The following is a 25,139-nucleotide window of genomic DNA, read 5'->3' as shown; positions in this document are numbered from 1 at the left end:
CACACCTCCATCTTTGTTTTAGTTATTTATTTAAAAAATAGAGTTTTATATTTATGCTCACTAAAGCTATCATAATCTTCCTACCTAGCCCTCCACCAAAGCTAAAACTGCAAGCACACACCCCCATGCCTGAGGCAGGGTTTTGCTATTTGCTCAACTTGGCTCATTGCAGTCCTCTGAATCTTTGCTTGCTAAATGGCAGTTGCTCCTAATGGGATTACAGGCCTGAGCCCCTATACTTGGCCTCTTTTCTTCCTTTGTATGGAAAATTAAGACTTGTTAAAATCCAGTTGCCTATCATTGTTTCAGCCTGGTATATAGGGTTTTTGATATCTTACATAGTTATCATAACCATTTTTATTCTCTCATTTTTCCTTGCCCGCCATTGAATTGTTCCCTTTTACTGCTTAGAAACTGAATATTAGATATTGAGGACATTGGTGAAAGTCATAAATACCAGTTAGTTGAACTGAGCCTAAAACACACATTTCCTTAGATTCTGTACCTATGTCTTAAATTAGCGATGATGTCTACATTCCCTTCCTCTAGAGGAAGACATTCAATTCAATTGTGTTTACAAAAAAATACTTGAACTAGTATATGTCTGAGACAAACAGAGAAGGTCAGATATGTTGATGTTAGGTGAAATGAACCACATGATAAGTATTCAAATTATTTTTTACTTTCATGCGATTGTTTCTAACACATTTATAAGATGATTTCTTTGTTGCTTTGTATGTCCCTCCCCCATGATATAACCCCTGCTTTCACTGTATTTGATGTTGGTATAATTTGTGGAGGGGAAGGGAACAAACAAATCATTTAAATAGGGATACAGGTGGATCCACTGTAACAATGAGATGTACAAGTTGTTATGTCAAAAAACAAACTTTACAACTTTGGCTGGAGGAGATATGGGGGGGGGAGGGAGGGACATGGGAAGAGATATGAAGGGGAAACAAAGGAGGAGGCAACAATGTTTGGTAAGAAATGTACTCATTATCTTGCCCACGTCATTGTAACTCTGTATGGTATTTTCATAATAAAAAATTAAAAATACATGATTTTGTTCTTGATCAGTAACATTCCAATAAGTATGCATTTAGTTAATAATTGATAGAGTTCAGAAAAGTATGCATTTATAACCTTTAGAGTTTGAGTGACCCCAGATGCTGGAAAACACATTATGTAGAAAGAGGAAGTAGTAACTGCTTGACCTACATAGCTCTAGATGAAAAAAGTTTCACACCACCTTCTTCTGCATAAAAGAAGCTCAGTAGTTTTGATGCATCTTTTTATACCCTGAGAAATAGATCCCCCTTCTTTCTGGTGAAATGAGGATCCCACATGACCTTTTCCTCTTACAATAATATGAACAATCTTTGAGACCAAGTAGTCTGAATTTTATAAAAAAAAAAAAAACTTTTTTTTTTCCCTAAGGATTGAGTACATGGTGACAAGGTAAGATTAGAACCAAATGACTGGGTGGCTTTGCCACAGATCACTTTCACCTATTTGTGAAAATCTCCTCTTGGCCTTTATTCATTATCACTTTTCTATTCTACCATTATGACAAATACTTGAGTTCTGTACATGTGTCATAAGACTTGAAGATAAGTCCACTCTACTCAGCCCTCTGACTTTCCTCTCCTGCAGTACACACACTCTGCCAGCCACAGGCTCAGTGCTTGGGCTAGACCATGACTTAGGGCTTCTGACCACTGCACCCTTCACTATTTGAGCCACTGAAACTTCACTGTGGGTCTGTGTCAGGCCTTCTTCCTGTCCACCACAATTCTTGTGTTCATATTTCACCCAAACACTGTTACAAGCTATCCCAAGATTACCTGGGCTATGACTGTTTTCAAGCTTGCAACAAACTCATTCTCAGCAGATTACCCTTTGTTAGAAGCGCCTGAGACAAGAGGATCAATGACACATTTTTCTTTAGAGAGGCCAGCCTTATACCTCAAGGTAGTCATTATTTCCTTAAATCCCAACCCTGGATTTAAGGTTTGTGGAAGAGGTGTATTTAGTATGCTGGTAGAATTGTCAGTCTTGCCAGTGCCATCTTATTTACCTTGTGTTGTGTCTTGGGATTCCTCTAACCCTCTTGTTGGATTATTAACAGTGTCCAGAACTGTTTTCTAATTGTTTCTATTGAGACTGCCTCTCTGTGCTTCTCTTTTGTCAGTGAAAATGTGAACTCATCCCTCTTGTCTTCTAGTCTTGATTTTCTTTCTTTCACTTGATCTTCCCCATTGGTAGGGCTTTCTTTTATTTGATCTGTTGTTCTCTTAGCTTTTCAAACTCCCACTTAATTTTTTACCAGATTGCATCTCTTGAGTCATTCTTTGTGTTATAAATTGGCTTCTTAATATTATGTAGCTGCCTGTTTTATTCTGTTTGATCTCATTCAAGTATTCCTGGCCTGACAGGAATGAGGCGGAGCTGGTAAATGTGTGGAAAGGCAGCAGATCCATTGGCTGCTGGGATGGTATGGCTGAGATGGTATGGCTGTCCTATGGGTCAACTAGAGATTTTATTTCAAAGTTCTGTAAAATGGTAGTCAGCAATAAAAACAGCTCCATATGGGCCAGACCCTCTCCTACACAAGTCCATTTTCCTAGAGAAACAAAAAAATCCACTAGAGTAGTTATTCCTGGCACGTAATTGTTACAATATTAAGCCCTGTGATTGCATCTGCCCTAGAGAATATGGTTGTTGGATGGAATTTGGAGTGGGTGATACACAGGCAAATGGACTAATGGTAGACTGATACCTGTTGAGAAATGCATGAAGTAGTCACTTTTCTTAAAGTTGCCACTCTTATCTAGAAAGTGGCCAGAGTCAAACATTTCTGTGTTGGAGAATACCTTGTTATCATATAGCACAGACATCAAAATGGTTGTGCCCTGGAAACCACATACACAGAACACCAGGCTAATAAAAAAATCAAGAAGTTAAGAATTACATTTGGAATAAATTAGTTTTAGTTTCTAAAACAGAGCAATGACATTTCTATTGAGACAGATGTTGCAATCAAAGGGACTGTTTCTGAGAATGGGGACCAAGGTAAGAAGCATTTGAAGTTCCATTCACTCTGGTATTACAAAAACTTCTGAGCTGCTCATGTTTTCTTCAAGAGTAAGCTCTTGTGCCTGTGCCACCTTTCACTCCAATTTGTCCCTGAGCATCCACACAACTCATGTGGATTATGGATTCAAATGCTAGAGTTAAGGGTGAATTCTCAGAGAATGAGTTTAAAGGATTTTAAAAATAAACATCAAAAGGGTGAACAAAGAAAGCAATGGTACTCTCTAGACTCTATGGTGAAAATGAACCATCTTATGAATGAATCATGAATGAAAAGGAATCATCTTATGGGTGAAGATGGGAGGGAACAAATTTGGAGAGAAAAAGGGAAGGGGAGACTTTGTCCAAAAAGAAATATACTCTACCTGACTTATGCAACTGTAACCTCTGTGTACATTACCTTTATAATAACAATAAAAATATACCATTAAAGATGTATTTTAATGTTTTCGTTTCTTTCATGCATGTGTTTCTAACGCATTTATAAGATTATTTCTTTGTTGCTTTGTATGTCCCTCCCCCACAGTGTAACCTCCGCTTTCACTATATTTGATGTCAGTATAACATGTGGAGGAGATGGGGACAAACAAGTCGTTTAAGGATTCAGGTGGACCTGTTGCAACAATGAGAAGTACAAAATGTCATGTCAAAACCAGCTTTACAATGTCGGTGTGGGGGGGGAGGGGGGTAAAATTGGGTGGGGGGAGGGGGGAGGCGGGGAAGGGAAGTGAAGGGTAAACAAAGGAGGAGGCTGCAATGCTTGGTAAGAAATGTATGCATTATCCTGCCCATGTAATTGTAGCCCCTCTGTACAGTATGTTCTCAAATAAAATAAAATAAAATAAAAATAAAAATAAAAAAATAACAATAAAAATATATTAATAAAAACATCAGGTGTGTTCTTCTAAAATATAAACAAGTCCAAAAATCAGAGCTAACACCTGTTATAATTCAGTTTGTTTCAATACAAAACCATCTTTAAGAAACAGTAAACCTTTGAGAAAACAAAAGTGAGGATAGAATTAGAAATTTCATCCTGTTTAGCCTTTCAGGTCAGGATCATTGAGTCAAGCAAGGATCATTAATGGAAACAAAAGCAAATAAGATAACTTAGTTATTTCCACCCAGTATTAAGTACTTTGCCATGTTTGCATAATAACATGGAAAATGCAAACATCCAAAAGAGAGGGATTTGACAGATGCCATCTTATTAAATGAAGGAGTTAGAACACATGGTAGTGGAGTAGGTGATATTTTTGTCCCCCTCACTGACGTGATTGTCGTACTATGCCATCTTGATTATGAATTATCTCTGGAATCTAAACCATCAAAAACAATGACACAAAATCACCCTTTGGAACTTTGGAAATGCTGCTAGTTTGCTTCTTTGGGAAGGTCGAGATCCTGTAAGAAACACTCAAAGATTCCTGATTTAGGAACAAAAAGTAGAAACATCAATGGGGGGCTGATGGCTCCTGCCTGTAATCCTAGCTACTCAGGGAGCTGAGATCTGAGGATGCCAGTTCAAAGCCAGATCTTGGAGGAAACTCTATAGACTCTTTTCTCCAATAAGCTACCAAAAAAAGTCATAATTAGAGCCATGGCCCAAGTGGTAAAGCACAAACTTTACTAAAAGAAGCTCAGAGATAGAGCCCAGGCCCTGAGCTCCAACCCCATGGCTGGCACACACACAAACAAACAAGTAAAGATATCTATAGTCAGTCAAGTATGGAAGCCTATCAAGTGTCTGAGGCAAGAGGACAGCTACTGGGGATCTGCTGGAATGAAGACTTTTGTGTCACCCTTCTGTCAACTCCTTCCCCACATAGTTGCATTACAGGCATGAGCCACCAGAACCTACATAAAATCTCCAATTTTAATGACAAAATAACCCACAAATTTATCTCACATATTCCAGGCATCAGTGGCTCATGACTGTAATCCTAGCTACTCCGGAGGCTGAGATGTGAGGATCAAGGTTCAAAGCCAGCCCAAGTAGGAAAGTCCATCAGACTCTTCAACTAACCACCAGAAACCCAGAAGTGGCACTGTGGCTCCATGGGTAGAGTGCTAGCCTTGAGCTGAAGAGGTCAGGGATAGTGCCCAGGCCCAGAGTTCAAGCCCCACAACTGAGAAAAAACAAATTATCTGATTTTCATTTTCTGACTTTAACCATTTTTCATAATTATTTGTGTCATACAGTAAATGCCTTCTTACTTAGCCCTTGATTCAAGGTTCACCAAGAAATGAGATCATTCACATTCTAACACATAAACTTTTTTGACCTGTATTTTCTGACTTCAACTGTTTCTATAATTATATGAGTGATGCTGCAACTTACTGCTTACTTTGCCCTATAATCAAGGCTCAAAAATACTTGGGATTACTCAAGCTCTAATCTTATCAAGTCAAACTTTCCTGACCTCCATTTTACTCACTGCTTCTATAAATATTAACGATGCTCATGTTTTTGCTAAGTCACTGGTGAAGATGGATCACAAAATGTTCAACAACAATATTAAACTTTATTATTTGCAGCAAAGAATAGTGAATATGGAAGAAATTATTCTTTCAGGAGATGCTTCATTTCCTGAGGCTGCCTGGGGTGGGGGGGGACACTCCCCGAGTTTGTTATATTATACTCCAAAATTATCTAGGCAGTAAAAGTCACCTGTTGTAGCAAGCCATTACTGTTGATAGGGCTTCAGAGCTAGATTCTCCACACCCAGAGTGTGACAGTTCATCCTGAAGCAGTTGATATCGACATTGACTTCAACAGGAGCCTAAAGGAATGATAAACTGATCAAGCATCAAATGTTGAATAAACACAGGTTCAAATCTGAATCTTCTATTCATTGGTCCAGAGACATTGGAAATGAGTTTAGAATGTTGAGACCTCAGCTGCATTCATTATGAAACATGATGAATACACTCATTGGATACCATGAAGCATGATGAATACACTCAATAGCTGTAGTCATGTACAGATTAATCTGTGCACCAACTGCATCAGCAGGTGCATGGCATATTGCCTGCTGTTCAGAAAGTGACAGCTATAAAACTCACCACTGTGTCCATGTATGAACTTTGGTACTATTTCATAATCTGTGTACTAGACTAAGAGCATAAACATTTCAATGATAATATCTGGTTGAAATAGACCAAAGAATGACTTCTCTTGCTAAAATTTAGGTTTTCCCTCTGATTTTCAGTTCTCAAAAGTCTATGGCCATGTGTTCACTGTGTATTTTGGTATGAAGCCCACTGTGGTGCTTCATGGATGTGAAGCTGTGAAGGAAGCCCTGGTTGATCATGGAGAGGAGTTTTCTGGAAGAGACACATTTCCAGCAGTATACCAATTTAGTCAACGCCATGGTAAGTGTGCCTGAGAGTGTGCATATTTGCATAGTGGGCAGTGGGTGTGGTTTTGGAGGAAAAGAACACAGAGATGTGTAGCTTTCACCTTCATCTGTCTTGCCTTGTATCTCCCTCTCAGTTTCTGATGCTCCTGCTTCTAGGAATCATTTTCAGTGATGGAAAGAGATGAGACATTTCTCACTCAGGACTCTGCAGAATTTGGGGATGGGGAAGAGGAGCATTGAGGACAGAGTTCAAGAGGAAGCTGGCTGCCTGGTGGAGGAATTGAGGAAAACCAATGTGGGTGCTGCTTTCTCGCTGACCCCTACAGATTGCTCTCCTTGCTCTTGATTCCTTTGGGAACATTTCAGGAGCAGCCAGATCTTTCACTTTGGGTCTGAGCTATGAGTTCAAGTAGAAGAGGAAGACTTCAGTCGAATGGCAGGCAGTAGTTGTGCATCCAGGTTGTGAGTATCAAGCATGGCTGTACATGCAGGGTGGTCATCAAACGTGTGTTCATCCTATTCTATCCCGAACTTTGTTAGGTGTGCAAAGAATAACCTTATGAATGTAGATATTGTGGCTATTTTCTGGGCTAATGAACAATGTTTTCTCCTTCACATAAATGTGAGGTATTTTTTTTTTTTTTTTGCCGTAGCCAGGCTAGGACCACGGTCCTCTTGCCTCAGCCTTCTGAGCACTGGCATTGCAGACATTCTATATATTGGGCCACTTGATTTTGAGATAGGATTGCATTAACATTTTGCCTGTGCTCACTGATTAACTGCAACTTTCTTATATCTGCCTCCTGGACTTACTGATAAGTCATTTTACTTGGCCTTGTTTGAATTGTGTATTTTAAATTTATGGAGATTATTTCCATACCATGTCAATTCTAATCAGCTACTAAGTAAATCATTTTCAAAGGTGAATATGATTACTCATATGCATCTAAATGACTGTTTTGAAATTCTCTCTTCTAAATAAAGTGAAAAGATTGAAAATAAGAGTTTAACTGTAAGTGACACACTTGTAAACCTACGGTCTCAATGCTTTCCAAATTGTCCTCAGCACCCTGGGCTAAAACAATAGATTTTCTGACATATTAGAACACTATAATGTCTATAAAGCATGGCATACAGGAAGATAAGAAGTTACTTATGCTCAGAGGCCCTACTATTTAGTCAGAACAATTTAAGTCATGTCACCCTTAGTTAGAGTCTATATGTGAATTTGTGAGCTCGTTACCCTTAAAGCATATTGATGAATTGATCACAGCCATTTTGCTGCAGAGGTCACAGCCAAAAAGAAATCTTGAGTAGAATTTAATTTCTTTATTATGGTCTAGCAATATAAACTTGGCCTAAGTGATGAATAAATTCTAAATAGTATTAAGCATATTGTTCAATTGGTAACTGTGTAGAACTGTATCAAAGAATCCACAAAAGTCAACTATGTCTAAGTTAATTAATGTTTGGATTTTATTGGACTTGACGTGCATTTACTCCCTCAGTATGGATATGTATCATTTTAAATATTGAGAAAAAAGTCTTCCTTCTCTTCCCCTCTTCCCTTCCTTTCCCTTTCCTTCATTTCTCTTCTTGCTTTATTCTTTCTTCCCTTCCTCCCTCCCTCCTTCACTCTTTCTTTCTTCCTCTTTTGCTTTCTCTTTCTTCCTTTCTCTCATTTTCCTTCTTTATCTTCCCTTCTTTCCTTCTTTCTTTCCTTCCTTCTCTTTTTCTTTTCTTTCTACTTTCTCTTTCTTCTTTCCTTTCTTTTCTTTTTTCTTCCTTTCTACTATCCAATGTCATTAATTATTGTTCACTTAGGGCTTTTTTTGCCCCAGTCTAGCCTTGGACTGTTTTTACCCTACTTTTGTCTCTTAAATACACATTAGGTATACAAAACATCACACTCAGGCACCATTTTATAATTCTTTTGTTTTCTTTACCTGAGTAAAAAACTTTTGTTTACGCTAAAAATTCCATATTATGTTTTCTACTGTTCACATTACTCTTTCAACTCGCATAGTTTGTGTGCTCTGCTTTTCATCTTTATTTCCTCCAACTCATAAAATAACCTATTTTTTCTCACTTTAGCTTTCTTTTTTGTATATATTTTTTATTGTAGGGATACTGTACAGAGAGTTTACAGTTACATGAGTAAGGTAATGAGTACATTTCCTATGGAGCATTGTTACCCCCTCCTTTGTTGTCCCCTACCCTGCTTTCCTTCACCACCTCCCCAGCTCCTCCCTCCTTTCCTCGTAAGTTGTACAGTTTGATTTCAACATTGGGTCTTGTACATCTCATTGTTACAATGGGTCAACCTGTATCCTTATTTCAGTATTTTGTTATTTCCCTGCCCCTCCCCAATCAGAAAAATGTATATACAAGATGCAGGGCACCAGAACCAAATACCGTGATGACAGGGGTTATACCACGGGGAAGAACATACAAAAGAATCAAAGCAAAAAAAAATCACATAGAACACTTTAGCTTTCTCATTTAAAGCAAGGTTCTTTGAATGGTTAATTGAACATAAAAAGTTTCAGGTACCCACTAATTGATTACCATCCCTCTTAGTGCTGCTTTGTCTGTGTGCTTGACAGAGAGATGGGACTTGCTCTGAATGCATGAATGACCATCTCACCTAAAGCTAGCATTGCTGCCCAGAGGCCCGGCCCGGAGCCAGGTCTGGCACTTGCAATGCATCACAACCAGCTGGTGTGGAGGACACGGCGTCCCACTGCAGGCCTGCGATGCTGAATCCACACCCGCTTCTGAGCCTTACCGCTCCAGGGCATGGAAATCCAGTTACCTGGTTCCACACTTGTGTGGTCCGGAAGAAGAAGAAGGAGGATTAGCACACAAGCGCTGCATGTGTCACCCTACCCTCTCCGATGAACACGGTGCAGACTCAGCAAAGGGGGTGAGACAACCATGGTGCCAGCACCTTTCCCATGGTGCCAGCACCTTTCCCGGGAGCCGGGAGCCATGAGCAGAGAGCCGGGGGGCACAGAGCAGAGAGCAGACAGCAGACAGCAGAGAGCAGAGAGCAGAGAGCAGAGAGCCGCTCTGAAGGGCTCAGGACAGGCCTGGGTCCATGGGCACCTTCCGCGCCAGCTCCTTCAGAGCATGTGCCGAAACACCTCGGCCCGGATTCCAGGAGGGCACCCGCTCGGCCTGCGCTCCCTCGGCCTGCGCCCTTTTGCAGGGAAGCTATTTGGTTCCACTCGAGACTGGCGAATTTGCCGACAGGTCACAGTTCTAACGTGTGCAGGTCAAAGGACTCATTCCAAGTCAAAGCAATAACAGGCCTTCCTGTGGAACACAGAAAAAGCACCATGCAAAGAAACGCTTCTCTCCCAGCCTTGTCCCACTGGCAGACCCAAGTCTGGTGGAAGTTAATTTGGAGTTGCCGCAGACAACTCAAAATGTAAACGATACACCAGAGCCTAGCACAGATGACCCGAACACAGCAGTTACTTTGAGAGCAGCAGCATGTTCCAGAAGCCTACTGTAGCCACAGCCTACAGCTAGGCCTCAGAACGGGGCACGGGGCAGGTTATTAAGGTCGCTGAAGCCTCCATCTCTACAGCTGGCTGACTTTCTGGAGGATTTCGGAGAGAAATCCAGGAGAGCTGGTTTCGGGGTTCCCACGGACACTCTAACGGCTACAGACAGACATATTTGATACTTATTTGTAGAAATAAATCTGCTCATGGCATACTAGTTTGTTATATATATTATATCTATATAATTTGTGTATGTATGTGTGTATATTAATTCATATCTATTGTACACGTTCATATATTGCATACAACACACATAATATATACATATGTATGAACTGAACTGTATACTTCATTAAATAATTTTCTTCTTATAGATCTATAACAGATTTCTTGCTCTCATTGATTATCTACAGAAAGTCATAAAAACAATTCTTGAAAATGCGAACTATGCTAAAAAAAATTATGTTGTGAAAGAACACAAAACGAAGCTGGATATAAACAGCCCTTAGGACTTTCATGATAAATATGGAGCACGTAAAGTGATTATGTCAGCTTGGTCCTTTCCTTGCTTAAGAGTTCTGTGGATCACTGGATTTTCTGTAATTACTAGAGACACTCACATGCTCAGACCACAAAGGACTGAAAGCACTTCAAGTTTTATTATGCATGTGATTCTACATCAAGTATCCTTAAAAACATGAACTGAATTTGCTCAATAATTAGATCATATTTTCTTTCTTTACATAAAAATCCTCTCACTGAGGACAAACTGATTGTACAGAGTAGACAAAATAAAAACTATTTTCAAATGAGCTAAAAAATACAACATATGATGTTGACATTACAGGTGTGAGCCACTAGCATCTGACTATTGAATTTACATTTTTAAAATTTCTTATCTTTAAATAGTTGTACAAAACAAGTTCGATTTAACAAAGTAGTTTATAAACAGGATGCAAGTTCATCAGTGATAGCCCCTTCCACATTCCCACCCCACTTCAACCTACTCTTTCCCTTACTTTTCTTAGACTTGTGATATATACAATGAAATCTGAATGGCAGTCATAAGGCTCTTGATTTTTTTTCTCAGTGTATTTGAAAGAGTTCACTGTTAGCATCCTAGACATAGAACAATTGGAAATGATTCTTCTAACTATACATTTTAACTTTCATTTCATCCAATTCCCTCTTTGCATTTGTTTGTTATGATTTCCACTTCATGCATTGTGTACATACAGTGTCTTTCCAATGATTATCTTATGTATTCTTTTAAAGGCATAGAGAAATTAAGATTGTTAAACATAACAGAACATTAGTGTTAATATTTATACATATATAGTTTATCTTAATGAGGATTTTTGTTTCTTAATATTGCACTGATTTGTTGTCCAGTGTTGTTTCTTTGTTTGGCCTAAAAGCTGACACCTCACCTTTTAGCATTCTCAGATCTGCATAAGGGATTATTTTACTGTTTGTATTAGCTTAGAATATCTTAATTACTGCTATATTACAAGCATGGTAATAGATTCTTATAATCCCAGCTACTTGAGAGGTTGAGGCAGGATAATGATAAGTTTAAGGTCAGGCACAGTAAAGCTCCAGACACGTTGTCTCAAAAATGAGATTCAAACAAAAGGGCTGGGGTTATGGCTCAAGTAGTAGAATACTTGCTTAGTATACAAGAGATGCTGGGTGCCTTCCCACATTATTTCATAGAAATGTTATTGCTAGGTATAAAATTCTTCCTTGAAGCTTTCCTGTCTGTATTTTAAATATATTATGGTAACACATGCTGACTTCCACAGTTTCTAAAGGAAAGTAAGCCAGTTGTTCATATTGAGACTACTGTATGTGAGGAATTGCTTCTCTCTTGCTGCTTTTCAGTGTTTTCTTTCTCTTTAATTTTAGGCAGATTGATTAAAATATGCTGTGTTATGAATTTCTTTGTCTTTGTCTTTACTTTCATTGAATTTCCTACATAAATATCATTCATGACTTTCCTTGAATTGGAAATTTTTCAGCCATTATTTGTTGTTTTTCAAGAATGGGAAGAGTGTTTTAATATTTCCAGTAATTCAAGTCTCTACTCCTGAATACAAAGTAAATAGCACAAGTTCAAGATTAACAGATACTAATTGAAATGCTAAATGATAAATATACAGGGTAATTATCCATTTTGAAGTTCAACATTTTGAAGGTAGTTCTATATGATAAAAATTGTTCAGAGACTAAACACATGTCATACTATAGAAAGAAGAGCACTGAGCATGAGCTGGTGGCTCACGCCTGTAATCCTAGCTACTCAGGAGGCTGAGAGCTGAAGATCATGGTTCAAAGCCAGCCCAGACAGGAAAGTCCTTGAGAATCTTATCTCCAATAAACTACTAGAAAACCGGAAGTGGCGGTGTGGCTCAAGCGGTAGTGTGCTTGCCTTGAGCTGAAGAGCTGATGGATAGCACCCAAGCCCAGAGTTCAAGCCCCAGGACTGACCAAAAAAAAAAAAAAAAAAAAAAAAAAAAGAAAAAGAAAAAGAAAGAAAGAAAGAAATGAGCACTGATTTTTCTAGATACTTTTAACATTTGACAACATATGGTATTTTATATTGACTTTGTAAGCAAGCACCATATTTTTTAACAGATGTCATTTCTCTTCTGATTATTCTATCCCATTATGAATTACCTCTGTTGGGAAAAGGAGCAGAAAAAATGTTTTCATCAAAACATAAATCTGTGTGCCTGAAATACATGGTGTTCTGAATATAATAAAAAATACACACAAACAATAATCCATCTTTACCAATTTGAAAACTCATCAAATCATTACAGCGGAAATACTGAGGTCTTGGGAGACACAAAAAAATCAATAGTGCAGTATATTCATACATCCAAAAGTTATATTCTACGCCCAATAAAACCTTTCCTTTATGCAAGGATACTGGCAGGAAGGTAAATTGAATTATCTATAAAAAATATTATGTTTCTCTTTTACTGTTGCTAAAAAATATTTTAGGCTATAATGCTGTTAGCAAATGCTATCCTGTTGTACGTCATCAACATAATGTTTTACTTTTCTGTGGAAATTTAGAAACATTGGGATTGTTTGATCCTACAATAGTTCTTTTTAAAAAATTGCTGAGCTCACAGATAATATTGCAGAATATTGACACTACTTCATATTCACACCAGTATGTTCAAGAGTTATAGTTAATCCAAAAAACCACAAGCACTTGCTATCTATTTTCTTATTAAGAATAACAATTCTTATGGGAATGAGAAATTATCTCGTTTGTGTTAGCTATTACATGACTTAATCTCAAAGCTAAGTTTAAAGAGGGTTGATGGATCACTAGCGTTTCTAGATAGTGAGAAGCTCTGAGTACATATATATATAACTTCAGAGGCTGAGCTCTGAAAATGGCTGCTGAAAACCAGGAAAAGAAAGTCCATTAGATTCTTATCTTTAATTCACTCCTAACAAAAAATGGAACTAGAGCTTTGTCTTCAATGGTAGGGCACTAGCTTTGAGCACAAATACTCAGGGATAGCATCCAAGTCCTAAGTTCAAGACCCCAGAGCTGGCACACACAAAATAAAAGAGATAAGATGATGATGGGTGACATAGCTCACTATTCTTCCTATAGATACACTCCATATACACTGTATATTCTCATACCTAATTCTTAACAAAGCTGCTATAAATGTGAGTGCTATGGAAAAGAAATTTTGATTTATCAAGAGTGCTGAGGCCATACTGAGGGAAAAGTAGTTACATAGACTGTAGAGATAGAAGTCCCAAGGCACACACAGTGGGCACTGAAGCCATACATTCCATGCATGGATGCCTCTAAATCACAGGAAAAGCCAGCAAGAAAATCAGCAGAGACAAGAGATGATACATACATAAGAACCCATGATGAGTTAATGTAACATACACACACTCACACACGCATAAACTATACATAGACACACACACACATATATATATATATATGTATTATTAATCTATCAGGAATAATGATATTGCATCAATTACAGAGAAATGGATGGACCTAGAAAAAAATTCATACTGAGTGAGTTAAATCAGCCTGAGAGAGATAGAATGCTTGATTTATCTACTATATGGAAATTACATTTAAAATATAAACACATATTAAAGCATGCATAGGAGTATGTACACAGTCAAACTGAAAAAGCCTGGTTTGCATGGTATAACTCCTTCAACATTTAACAAGCAGTTCAGTGAAGTGAATACTAGGAAGCTGAAAGCTGGCTGGTCTGAGTCAGGGTACAATCTAAGGGGAGGCGCGGTCATGTGGAGAGAAGAATGTCGAGGGTAAGAAGTCTACTAGCCACGCAGCATCCACGTTCTCCTATACTCCTGCTCCTCCCTTACCTCATTAGAAAAAGAAAAATAATGATGAGCTTAGCTTTCCATTTTTCTGTTCTATAATGGTCAAGGACCTGCAACTTTTGGTCAGTACTTATCAAAATGCATGACTGATGCTAAGAATTTTACATTTGGTTAGAAATAACAATGGACAAGTCTACCAACTTGTTGAAGAGTCTCAGTAGTGACAACACATCTGGAAGTGTTGAATAGAGCAAAAAACAAGTTTAAATACACATTTCCTGGAAAATACAGAATATCATAAATTCCAAAACTTCCCAACGTGTCACTAATCTGAGAATCAAGAAATATATTCTTTATTTGACTTATGTAATTGTAACCCCTCTGTACATCTACCTTAGAATAGCAACAAAAATGTTTAAAAATGAATACCATGTTTGAATAATGTTCAAGTTGTTGACTTTAATACTTCTCAAGCATAGCTGAACATTGAAAGAAGGCAGGTTTGTATTTTAAGTACCAGTATTTGATCACTAAAAAGTGCAACTAAATCACAATTGCCTCTGTGCCCTCTGGAAAGAGGGACATGTGTACAGGTCATTCTACTTTTACCTCTACCATCAGGACAAAGTCTAATCAGAAGAAAGATTAAAGTAAACTTCTACCTAATTCATGACTAAAGCATTAAAGAGGCACACCTACAGTCTCAGGGAGCATTATAAAAGGTCTGCCCTGCAAGCTCACAGTACTCTCAGAAGAGAAGGCCTCAATGGGTCCAGTAGTTGTCCTGGTGCTAGGTCTCTCCTGTCTGCTTCTCTTTTCAATATGGAGACAGAACTCTGGGAGAAGGAAGCTCCCTCCAGGTCCCACTCCTTTCCCAATTATTGGAAATATTCTGCAGATTGACATTAAAGACATCACCAAATCTTTAACCAAGGTAAGTACTCTTCATGTTTGCCCAATGGTCTCTGACAGATATAAATGAATATTTATTTATTTTAAATGTATTGCTGAAGGTAGAATAGCATGATTTGTTATCATAAAACAAAATCCTTGTATAAAGTGTTACATGCTTGTGACTTTTCAAGTTTGTATTTTAGTCATGGAATGAACTAATGTATTATGTGAGTGGGTTACTGTCTATTTTAGTCTCCGTCACAAAATTGCAAATGTTATGGATGGTTCTCCCCAGCTTAATTAGACAGTCAAGTTTATGATTTTTTTCCTGCAGATTCTTTGAAAGGAAAATTCTGTGATTAAATGGTCAATTCAAAAAGTCAAATAGCATATTAGACACTGATTTTTTTTCAGAATCATTGTGAAAGTTAACTTCTCTGAGAAGCTATGAGTGATTGATAGGTAATATCTGTGAGGATGAGAGAACACCTGGATTTTTGCATAAAACTTTTGTCTGGGGCAAATAATGTTGCGAGTTGAGAAATTGTTTTTGAAGATGATTCATGTACTGGGGCACACCCTCTGTTTCTAATACCAATAGATCCCAAACTATACTTGCCTGTACAAGCACCTGTGCTGACTTAAAACTGCCGGTTTTCCTTGTTTGTCAAAGGAAATAAGATTCTCAAGAATAAGTGCTTCAGAAGTTATCTGAAAGCAGTAATCTGCCACTGGTTTGGTGTACAAATGAGAATTAAACATATCTCAAGCATGGAATGTTGAATAAGCAGAGTTCAACTACAAATTGTCTATTCATTATCAGTGGGCCTCTAGAAATGAATTTAGATCCCACAGCCGTCTGCCTTGTTCTTTGTGAATCATGATAAGCTTGTGTGTGTTTTGATGTGAAGATGAGTTATTATGGAGTATCAACTCCCTGCTCCATTGCATGGCACAGTGCAGGCCATCTCTAAATGACAGCTGTAACAAGCCTCCTCTATAACATATGATCTTTGCAAATATTTTAAGTTGTGTTTGCCAAAATAAAGAAACACAAAATAAACTAATGCTATCAGTTTTGCTCAGGCTCACTCTGAGGAGCAAATAGTGACTTCTTTCGCTACTATTTTTTTTCTCATTTTCCAGTTCTCGAAAGTCTATGGCCCTGTGTTCACTCTGTATTTGGGCCTGCAGCCCACTGTGGTGTTGCATGGATATGAAGCAGTGAAGGAAGCTCTGATTGACCATGGGGAGGAGTTCTCTGGAAGAGGCAGGCTCCCATTGGCTGAAAAAACTAACAGAGGCCTTGGTAAGTGTACATATCCAAGTGTGTGTATATTTGTGTGTGGGCAGAGGATGTGTGGATAAGGAGGATGGGAAAAGAGCCAAAGCTTGGCCATCCCTGTACCTGCCATCTGTCAGCTTCCTTTTCCTTGCTTGACTTCATCCATGTTTCTGCTTCCCTTCATTTAGGAATTGTTTTCAGCAATGGACACAGATGGAGAGAGATGAGGCGCTTCTCACTCATGACCTTGCGGAATTTGGGGATGGGGAAGAGGAGCATTGAAGAGCGTGTTCAAGAGGAAGCATGCTGCCTCGTGGAGGAGTTGAGGAAAACCAAGGGTGGGATCTGCTTTATTTTATTTATTTATTTATTTATTTATTTATTTATTTTGGGTCCGTTCGTGGGACCTGAACTCTGGGCCTGGGCGCTCTTTAGCTCAAGGCTATAGTACTCTTTCACTTGAGCCACAGTACCACTTCTGGCTTTTTTCTTTTTGCTTATGTGGTGCTGAGGAATATGAACCCAGAGCTTCAGGCATGCAAGGCAAGCGCTCTTCCACTGAGCTACCTTCCCAGCCCAAGGGAGCTGCTTTATATCACTATTTTAGAGAGGAATATAAAAGGCTCCATTAAGTCCCTTCTATTTAAGAAATGGGTTATTTTGTCTTCCAATCAGAAATCGTGAATGTAAATTTCCTTTTTTGTTTTATGGCGTAATTGGGGTTTGAACTCTGGACTTTAAACTCTTGCCCAGATCATGGCTGGTGCTCTACCATTTGAGCTATCCCTCCAGTTCAAGCTTCTAGCTGGTGAGATACGATAGGTGTCATAGATTTGCAGTGATTTGTTTGCCTGGGCTTGTTCCCAACCACAATACCCAGATTTCAGCCCCCAGAATACCTAGGGCTCTCTTCATGAACAACACCATACAAGGGTTGCCAAAAGGAAATTCTCAAGTGGTTGAAGGGAAGAGTGTTGTTTATTGAGAGAGGGAGAAAGCAACCTTGAGCCTCACAAAATAGAGTTGGGCAGAGCAATAGAGATAATGGCAGGAGGAGAAAAATTATATAGGGGAGGGCGGGGGAAGGAATGTGTCCATGGTGTAAGCAGAGATGATCTCAGCGTCTGGAGAACCTCACACTGCACCCAGGCATGCCAGTTGCTTGGGTTACAGATGCTGGGCAGGGACTTCTAGAATTCAAGAGGAGAGAACCAACTGACTGGGTCTCTAGTGTCTGGCCTCCTTGGCAGACCAAACACACCAGTGTCTGGCTAAATAGATGTTTTGAGTTTCTTTTCTAAAAAAGTTAAGGAGCAATGCTTCTCACTTAGCATAATTGAGGGTACGTAGCCATTAAATGATCTTGCTTGCTAAATGAACAGGGTGATAATGACCCTGTCTACCTTCAGAGACCCCCTCACAAAGATGCAACTATATGGTATGCTCATTATCATTGACTTCTCAATACCCATGCCAGAATTTTGGATAGTCATGGAGTGGTGTAAGATAAGATTTTATTGGTTTTATTGTCTCAAAAAAATTCATCTAAAAAATTATTTCTCTGAAAACGCAATTGCTATACCCCAACATTATTTCTTCTTACCCAAAACTTTAGAATTTTATTTATATGTTTTGACTAATTATGTACTCTATCATGAATCTGGAAATACACACTTTGATTTAATTATGACTCAATTAGCTTTATTTCAACTATTATGATCAGTTCTTTATCCAGTCTTCTTTTAGTGTATTCTAGCTCAATTTTCAATTTTGTCTATCACTTTTTCTCCCTGTATATTGGATGTTATATTAAAAATCTTCTGTTAATTACACACTTACCCAAATGCAATGGATAGCATTGTCCACTTGGATTCCACATAACCTGGCTTTTAAAATTCATTATTCCAAATAAAAAGAAAGACTTAAAATCAGACTTAACCTGTGAATGTCACACCTGCAGTCATAGCAAATCTCAACAACTTCTCAGATAACTGCCCCATTCATAGTTATAATAAAAGTTTTTCTGAGAGCTTAGACTCATTTCAATCATTAACTAGCCTACATACATGCAACCAGCTCAATGACACTTGTTTAATCCAAACAACCACATCAATTCACAATGTCTTTAATTCATGACTACTTACTTTCAGTTTAAACTCAGTAGAATTTTACATGTTGATGATTTGCTCATAGCCATTTCATTGTACAGAGTGCCAAAAATAATGTTTTCTTTAATTAACCTGTCAAATAATAGAACCTGAGATGAAGACAAATTTAAATATATATGTACATATTATTTATTGTAGAATTCTAAAAATTCAGCCCTATCCATAAATTAAATTTTGTGTTTGATTAGACTTAGTGTCTACATATTCCTTAGGGAGGGGAAATTTACTTAATAATTTTAAAATGAAAAAGAATCTCCCATTTATTAATGCTATGTTTTTGTTTGCCTTCTCTGATTTTACATTTAATAACAGGCTTAAATTTAATTATTACTAAATTAGTAATATTAGTGAGAGAAGAGATGGGTTAAGAGCGATGGGTCATAATGTTGTTAGACATTCATATACTGTTTTCTAGAATGGGAACTTCTTTGTACAACTACTTAAAAATAATGATAAAAAATTAAAAAAAATTAGTCATTCCCCTTTTCTTCATAAAACATGAAACCATTCTGCTTTTGACCTTGGTTCCTTATAGTACTTGAACTCTGGTAAAATCTCTCTTTAGTTTCTCTCCATTGGTAATTCAAAAAAGTTATAGACACCTGATATTCCATCACCATCCTTCTCAGTTTTGGATACTCTATAGGTTTTGGAAACAGATATATTGCTACTCTGAATGGTTGACTATTAGGTATGTAAAAGTCTTCTTTTTCCAAAATAGCATATATCTGATTGAAAGACTATAGGTAAAGGCAATTAGTATGAACTGACATTATTTTGCTAGTTGGTTTGTACTGGCCAACTCAGGCTCCAGGTTAAAAATATGCAGGTTTAATTCAAATAGGATATTTGGCTGTTAGAGGAATTTATAAGTAAAACAGTAATAAAATGGTAAAGATGACAAAGGCTGAGTACAGTATTTCATATGCATATTTCATTTGTTTCTGACTCTTCAGGCTCACCCTGTGACCCCACCTTCATCCTGGGCTGTGCTCCCTGCAATGTCATCTGCTCCATTGTTTTCCAGAATCGTTTTGATTATAAAGACCAGAACTTCCTGAACTTGATGGAGAAATTGAATGACAATGTCAAGATTGGGAGCTCACCATGGATGCAGGTGAAGCCAAGATCTTTTCTTCCTAAGAAAACACTTATCTTTTTATTTTTTTCAACAGACCCAAATTAAATAAAGAGCCACTAGTAAGGTGAATACTTGGACCCAACAGTGCTACCTAAAGAATGGTAGAGTGCCATTCAGGAAGTTACTGCCTATGGCCACACATTCTAGCATTTTCCCTATTCTATTTTTGTAGTAGCTTCAAAATTTCTGGTTTTATATTAAGATCCTTGATCAACTTTCAATTGATATTACTTCAGGTTAATAGATAAGGTCTAGTTCATTTTCTGCAGTTCCAAAATGAAGTCTGTTGAAATTGGTTTGGGAAGCAGGGAAGGAAATGATGAGGGAGAGTAGCAGAGGAGTCTAGATTTATTGTTTCATCTAGATATATTGTAAAACTGGGCCTTGTTGGCTCATACCTAAAATGTTAGTTACTCAGGAGACTGAGACCTGGAAGATCAGGGATTTGAGCCAGCCAGGGCAGAGAAGTCTGACAGAATCCATCTCCCAAATAAAAAGTCAGAAAAAACAAGTCATGACCAAGAAATTGAAGCAAGAATCTGGGGCTCTGACTTCAAACCCTGGTACTGACACCAAAAGGAAAAATGCATTTTATTTATATATGGACATGTCAAAATGAGAACCTTTGACAGCTAACTGATAATAATAGAAATGGAAGAAAAACAATATAATCAGCTGAGAAAGATGTCTAAACCTTTAGGATTTACTCAAGGTAATGCACTCAAGCAATTAATTTGATATTTCCCAATAAATCCCAAATGGATTTTCCTATTAATTGCTTTGTTCAGGTCCTGATAGATGCCTAGTGGATCAGTGGATATCCAGGTGCTTACTGAAAGCTTACATTTCCCACAGGTTTGTTTTCAGACATCTCATATTCATGCTATTACAGAGCAGAAGTATTTTTCCTCAGAAAGGAAGCATATTTGCAACAATAGAAACTACTAGGAATCACTGAGTAGAGTCAGAGTGTTTGCTGATTCCACTGTGAACTTAGATGAAGAGGTAGCCTGGGGAGAAATGACAAAATTAAACCATAAAAATCACAATGGAAGTGGCGCTGTGGCTCAAGCGGTAGAGAGCTTGCATTGAGCTGAAGAGTGCAAGGACAGCACCCAAGCCCAGAGTTCAAGCCCCAAGATGGACCAAAAAAAATCTTCACAATGTTTTATAGACTTTGGCATGTCTTAAACTCTGTAAAAGTTAATAACTATGTGATCACAGGGAGGTTAGATACTCTGTTATGAGACTAAATTTTAGAGCATCTTTGAACCTCTCTCATTTTATATGTTCCATCGAAAATTCCCTTCAAGATGGAATCCATGTGTCATATTTATTTACAGCCAAGTTTTCTATAATATGTATATAGTATGTATATATAAATATATTTAATAACTTATTACTTTTGCTTTCAGATCTACAACCTTTTCCCTGATCTCATTGATTGTCTACCAGGAAGTCATAAAACATTACTAAAAAATTTTGATGATATAAATAGTTACATTTTGAAGAAAATAAATGATCATGAAGAATCACTGGATGTTAACAATCCAAGAGACTTGATTGATTGTTTCCTGATTAAAAAGAAACAGGTATATGTCAAAAATTATATTTATTTGAATCCTTGAGCATTCTGTGACATATTAAATAATCTGTGTTACTTGAAATGTTTAAACCATCAGACCAGCAGTGCTTGAAAAAGTAAGTTATCAGTTGTATAAAGGAAGCTACACTAAGCATTCTGGAAAACTTAAAATTAATTTCTCAAATAATTAGAATACATTTACTCTTTTTATATAAAATAATATAATAAGGAGAAGCAGAATGCCCATGGCAGGTGAATAGAAACAATTTTCCTGCAAAATATGTGTCATTATGTAAAGATGGGTGTCATTATTATATAGAATAGAATATGTGAATATTATGCATGTTCTCTAAGTCAGAATTGGTTTTGAAGAGATAATTCTGGGATAATCCTTAATTGGTCATTGTAAATGTTCCTTATAAAGGATTATAATTGTTTTATTTAAAAATATATATATCACAATTTTTATTAACAAATTTATTGTGCAAAGGCTTCTATTGTGATATGTTACTGATGCATATAATGTAATGTAATCAATTTCACCTCTTCTGTTATGTTTGCTAATTCATCTTCTTTATATAGATTTTACAGGTTTTCCTTATGTTTTATCATATGAACATACAATGAGTATGTTATATATGTAACATATATGTAAAATACATATAGATAATGCATAGATAATATAGATATTATATACATATATAATATACTGCAATAAGCTAAGCAAATTTTTTAAATTTTATTTTTTATTGTGAAGATACTATACAGAGGGTTACAGTTACATGAGTAAGGTAATGAGTACACTTCCTATTGTGCATTGTTACCCCCTCCATTGTTTTACCCCTACTATCCCTTCCCTCCCTACCTTCTCTGAGGTTCTTTTTTTTTTTTTGATTGTGATTAAATGATTACATAATTTCCTGAATTTCACAGTATTGTGGAATAATGATGCTCATTTAAAGTCACAAGTTCATTCTAACTTTCCTGGAGCAAATTGTCTATCACAGTCTATAACATATAGTGGTGTACACATGTTATACACCTTACATGTGATCAGCAGCATGGGGATATTTAGTTAAGCTAAGCAAATTTGAATCCTTAATATTTACCATGGGATTACTATAACACACTTATGACAGTCTACTGTGAAATTAGAGTGAATTAGTGTCTGAGAACATTTTTAATCCTCCCCCTAAAACTGCAGCCTTCTTTAGTTGTTTTTGTCACACTTTATATCTTTAATACATTGGGTATTCATAGAATTCATCTATGATTATTGCCTCCTATACTTCCCTTAAATATATATATACATATATATACATACACATATATATATATATATAAAATCTAAAAAGAGGTTGAATAAAAAATGTAGTATAATTAACATTCAGATTTTCTGTATGGTTATATTTAACAAGGATATGTATTTCTTGACTTGGAGTGAATTTATTGTTGAATATGCTTTAGTTTGTACTTGAAAGCTGATTCCCCTTCACACTTCTTGTATGGCAGATCTATTCATGGCCGACTCTCTTCTCTTTTATTTATCTTAGAATTATTAACTTCTCCTGCATAATGATAGCATATGAGATAAAATTAGTGTTTTAGTCCATGACATGGAATCATTAGATTTTCATTCTTTTAGATTTCCATTAATTTTTCAACACTTATACAGCCTAGAGTACAATAGTCTATGTTACCTGCAACTATTAAATCTCCAAATTTATTATGTCATATGGAACCTTGAATATTGGTGTTTGAATATACTATTCTAGAGTAAGTTGACCTCAAGATTTAAGAGTAGCTGTAATTTGATGATCATAGAAAAGTACATAAAGTAGATATTACCAAAGTTTGTTTAACTTGACCAGCTTTCAAAGCATGTGATGTTGATATAGTCAAAGGAGATGACCCTTTTCCAGGAAAGTACAAATGTTGAGAGGACCCGTTCATTTTCATTGTTTTAATTACATATTATTAGACATACTGCAAGTCATCTGGAGATTACAAAAGCATGATGGACTTAATGTTGGCCCAGACACCAGTTAGAAAATGATGTATTTTGACCATTTAATGATTTCCTCATTCAACATCTAAAACTGCAGCCTTGTTGACAACTTGGTTTTGGGCCATCTTCTCAGTCCTTGGCACTGCTTCATCCATCCTCTCTCCTTTGTTCCAATGAAAAGTTAACGTGAACACGTTTTGTCTTCATGATTAGTGTCACTTTAGCTCATGCATTCCTAGTCATTCCTACTCAGGTTCCCTAGACCACCTGACTTGGTGCTTCCCATCTGCTGACTCATCGTGTTTTGATGAACCCATTCTCATTCCTTGTGATTCCTAAGTTTTGCTGCCTTTTAGCATTTTCACAAGCAATATTGAGCATATGCAAATGTGTGATACAAGAAGTTAAGTTGCAATGAGGAGCCATGCTTGTAATACTACTATCAAGGGGCTGAGATCTAAGGATCAAAGTTTGAAGGCAGCCTGGACATAAAAGTCTTTTTGAGACTCTTATCTCCCAATTAAACAGAAAATAGTGGGAAGTGGAGCTGTGGTTCAAGTGGTATAGCACTAGCCTTGAGAAAAGAAGCTCAAGGACAATGCCCACACTCTGTTCAATAACATCAACTGCAAAAAATTTTAATTGCAGATATTTGCTTCAGGCTTACAACACCTATGTCCCTAACTTTCCTACTTGCAGTATTCAATTTTCTGACCCTTTAATATTTAGAAAAAATTCAGTTATTAGTAGCTTAAATGAATGATGAGTTTCATGACCACAGATTCAGTTATAGCCCAGATCAGTTAGAGTCAGGACAGCCCAGGAGGCCTGAAGCCTTACTAAGTCTAAACTAGTCACCATCCCACTGTCAATTGTGCATTGCTCTTATTCCTTTACTCTCCAACTTCATACCACTGTGAGATACTGAATTCACTGTCATAACGTGTGCTGGTAAATAATATAATTGCATCAAATCTTAGGAGCAGGAAAATCACAAGGAATCATCGGAATTTACTAATGAAAATTTGACAATGGTTGCATCTGATTTATTTGGTGCTGGGACAGAAACGACGAGCACAACACTGAGATACTCCCTGCTGCTCCTGCTGAAGCACCCTCATGTCATAGGTAGGAGCACAGGGGAGACCTAGCTGAAACTTCGGAAAATATAGGAAAGATGCTGGTAGTGATTTGCCTTGTCAGGTATGTTTCACAGCTCAACATCCTGTGCCACCAGCTGAAATCAGAGACAAGTGATGAGAACAATGTAGTAGGAAAAGCAGCAAGACTCTGTCTTGACATCCAATAACATACTGATTTTACACCCAAAACTCCAGCTTTTACAATGGGTTCTTCTATATATTTTTCCTCATTCTGACTATTCTAATGCTGCCATAGGCCAAAGAGATCTCTTGTCACCAATGCATAAGTACAAGTTCTAAAAATTAATGAGGAAGTATGAGATAAATTCCATTCCTGAATATTTTCTCATTAGAAATGCACACATGCCATACCAGAAGGTATTTAACAATTTCAGAAATCTAAGTCCATAAAACTTATGTTTGGTAAAGTTACAATTTTACACGGGCATCTGTAAATTTTATCTTTTACAATGTTGTTTTGTATTTATAGAGTTTTAGGTGTGGAAACACTATGTAAAGTTTTAGGAGATAATTATGAAATAATTCAATTGAGAATTAGACCTCTCACAACAAAAAGGAAAAGAGAATACTAACTG

General features: G+C 37.1%; 1 protein-coding gene across 2 annotated transcripts in view; it reads left to right on the top strand.

Moving 5' to 3' along the window:
• The first annotated feature begins 15,020 nt into the window (after window positions 1-15,020).
• The window catches only part of LOC138826160 (cytochrome P450 2C19-like), a 31,298-nt gene continuing 21,179 nt past the window's right edge, over window positions 15,021-25,139 (top strand). For both annotated transcript variants that reach the window (XM_070021259.1, XM_070021261.1), the window contains exons 1-6: window positions 15,021-15,254; window positions 16,361-16,523; window positions 16,688-16,837; window positions 19,624-19,784; window positions 21,224-21,400; window positions 24,382-24,529. In XM_070021259.1, coding sequence (XP_069877360.1) covers window positions 15,087-15,254; window positions 16,361-16,523; window positions 16,688-16,837; window positions 19,624-19,784; window positions 21,224-21,400; window positions 24,382-24,529 — 967 coding nt within the window. In that variant the 5' untranslated portion in view covers window positions 15,021-15,086. The remainder of the gene's footprint in view (window positions 15,255-16,360; window positions 16,524-16,687; window positions 16,838-19,623; window positions 19,785-21,223; window positions 21,401-24,381; window positions 24,530-25,139) is intronic.

The sequence above is a fragment of the Dipodomys merriami genome, unplaced genomic scaffold (genome assembly GCF_024711535.1).
Source record: "Dipodomys merriami isolate MVZ:Mamm:240054 unplaced genomic scaffold, mDipMer1.0.p SCAF_14, whole genome shotgun sequence".
Taxonomy (NCBI): Eukaryota; Metazoa; Chordata; class Mammalia; order Rodentia; family Heteromyidae; genus Dipodomys; species Dipodomys merriami.
Note: the sequence above shows the minus strand (reverse complement) of the source record. Positions and strands in the feature narration are given on the sequence as shown.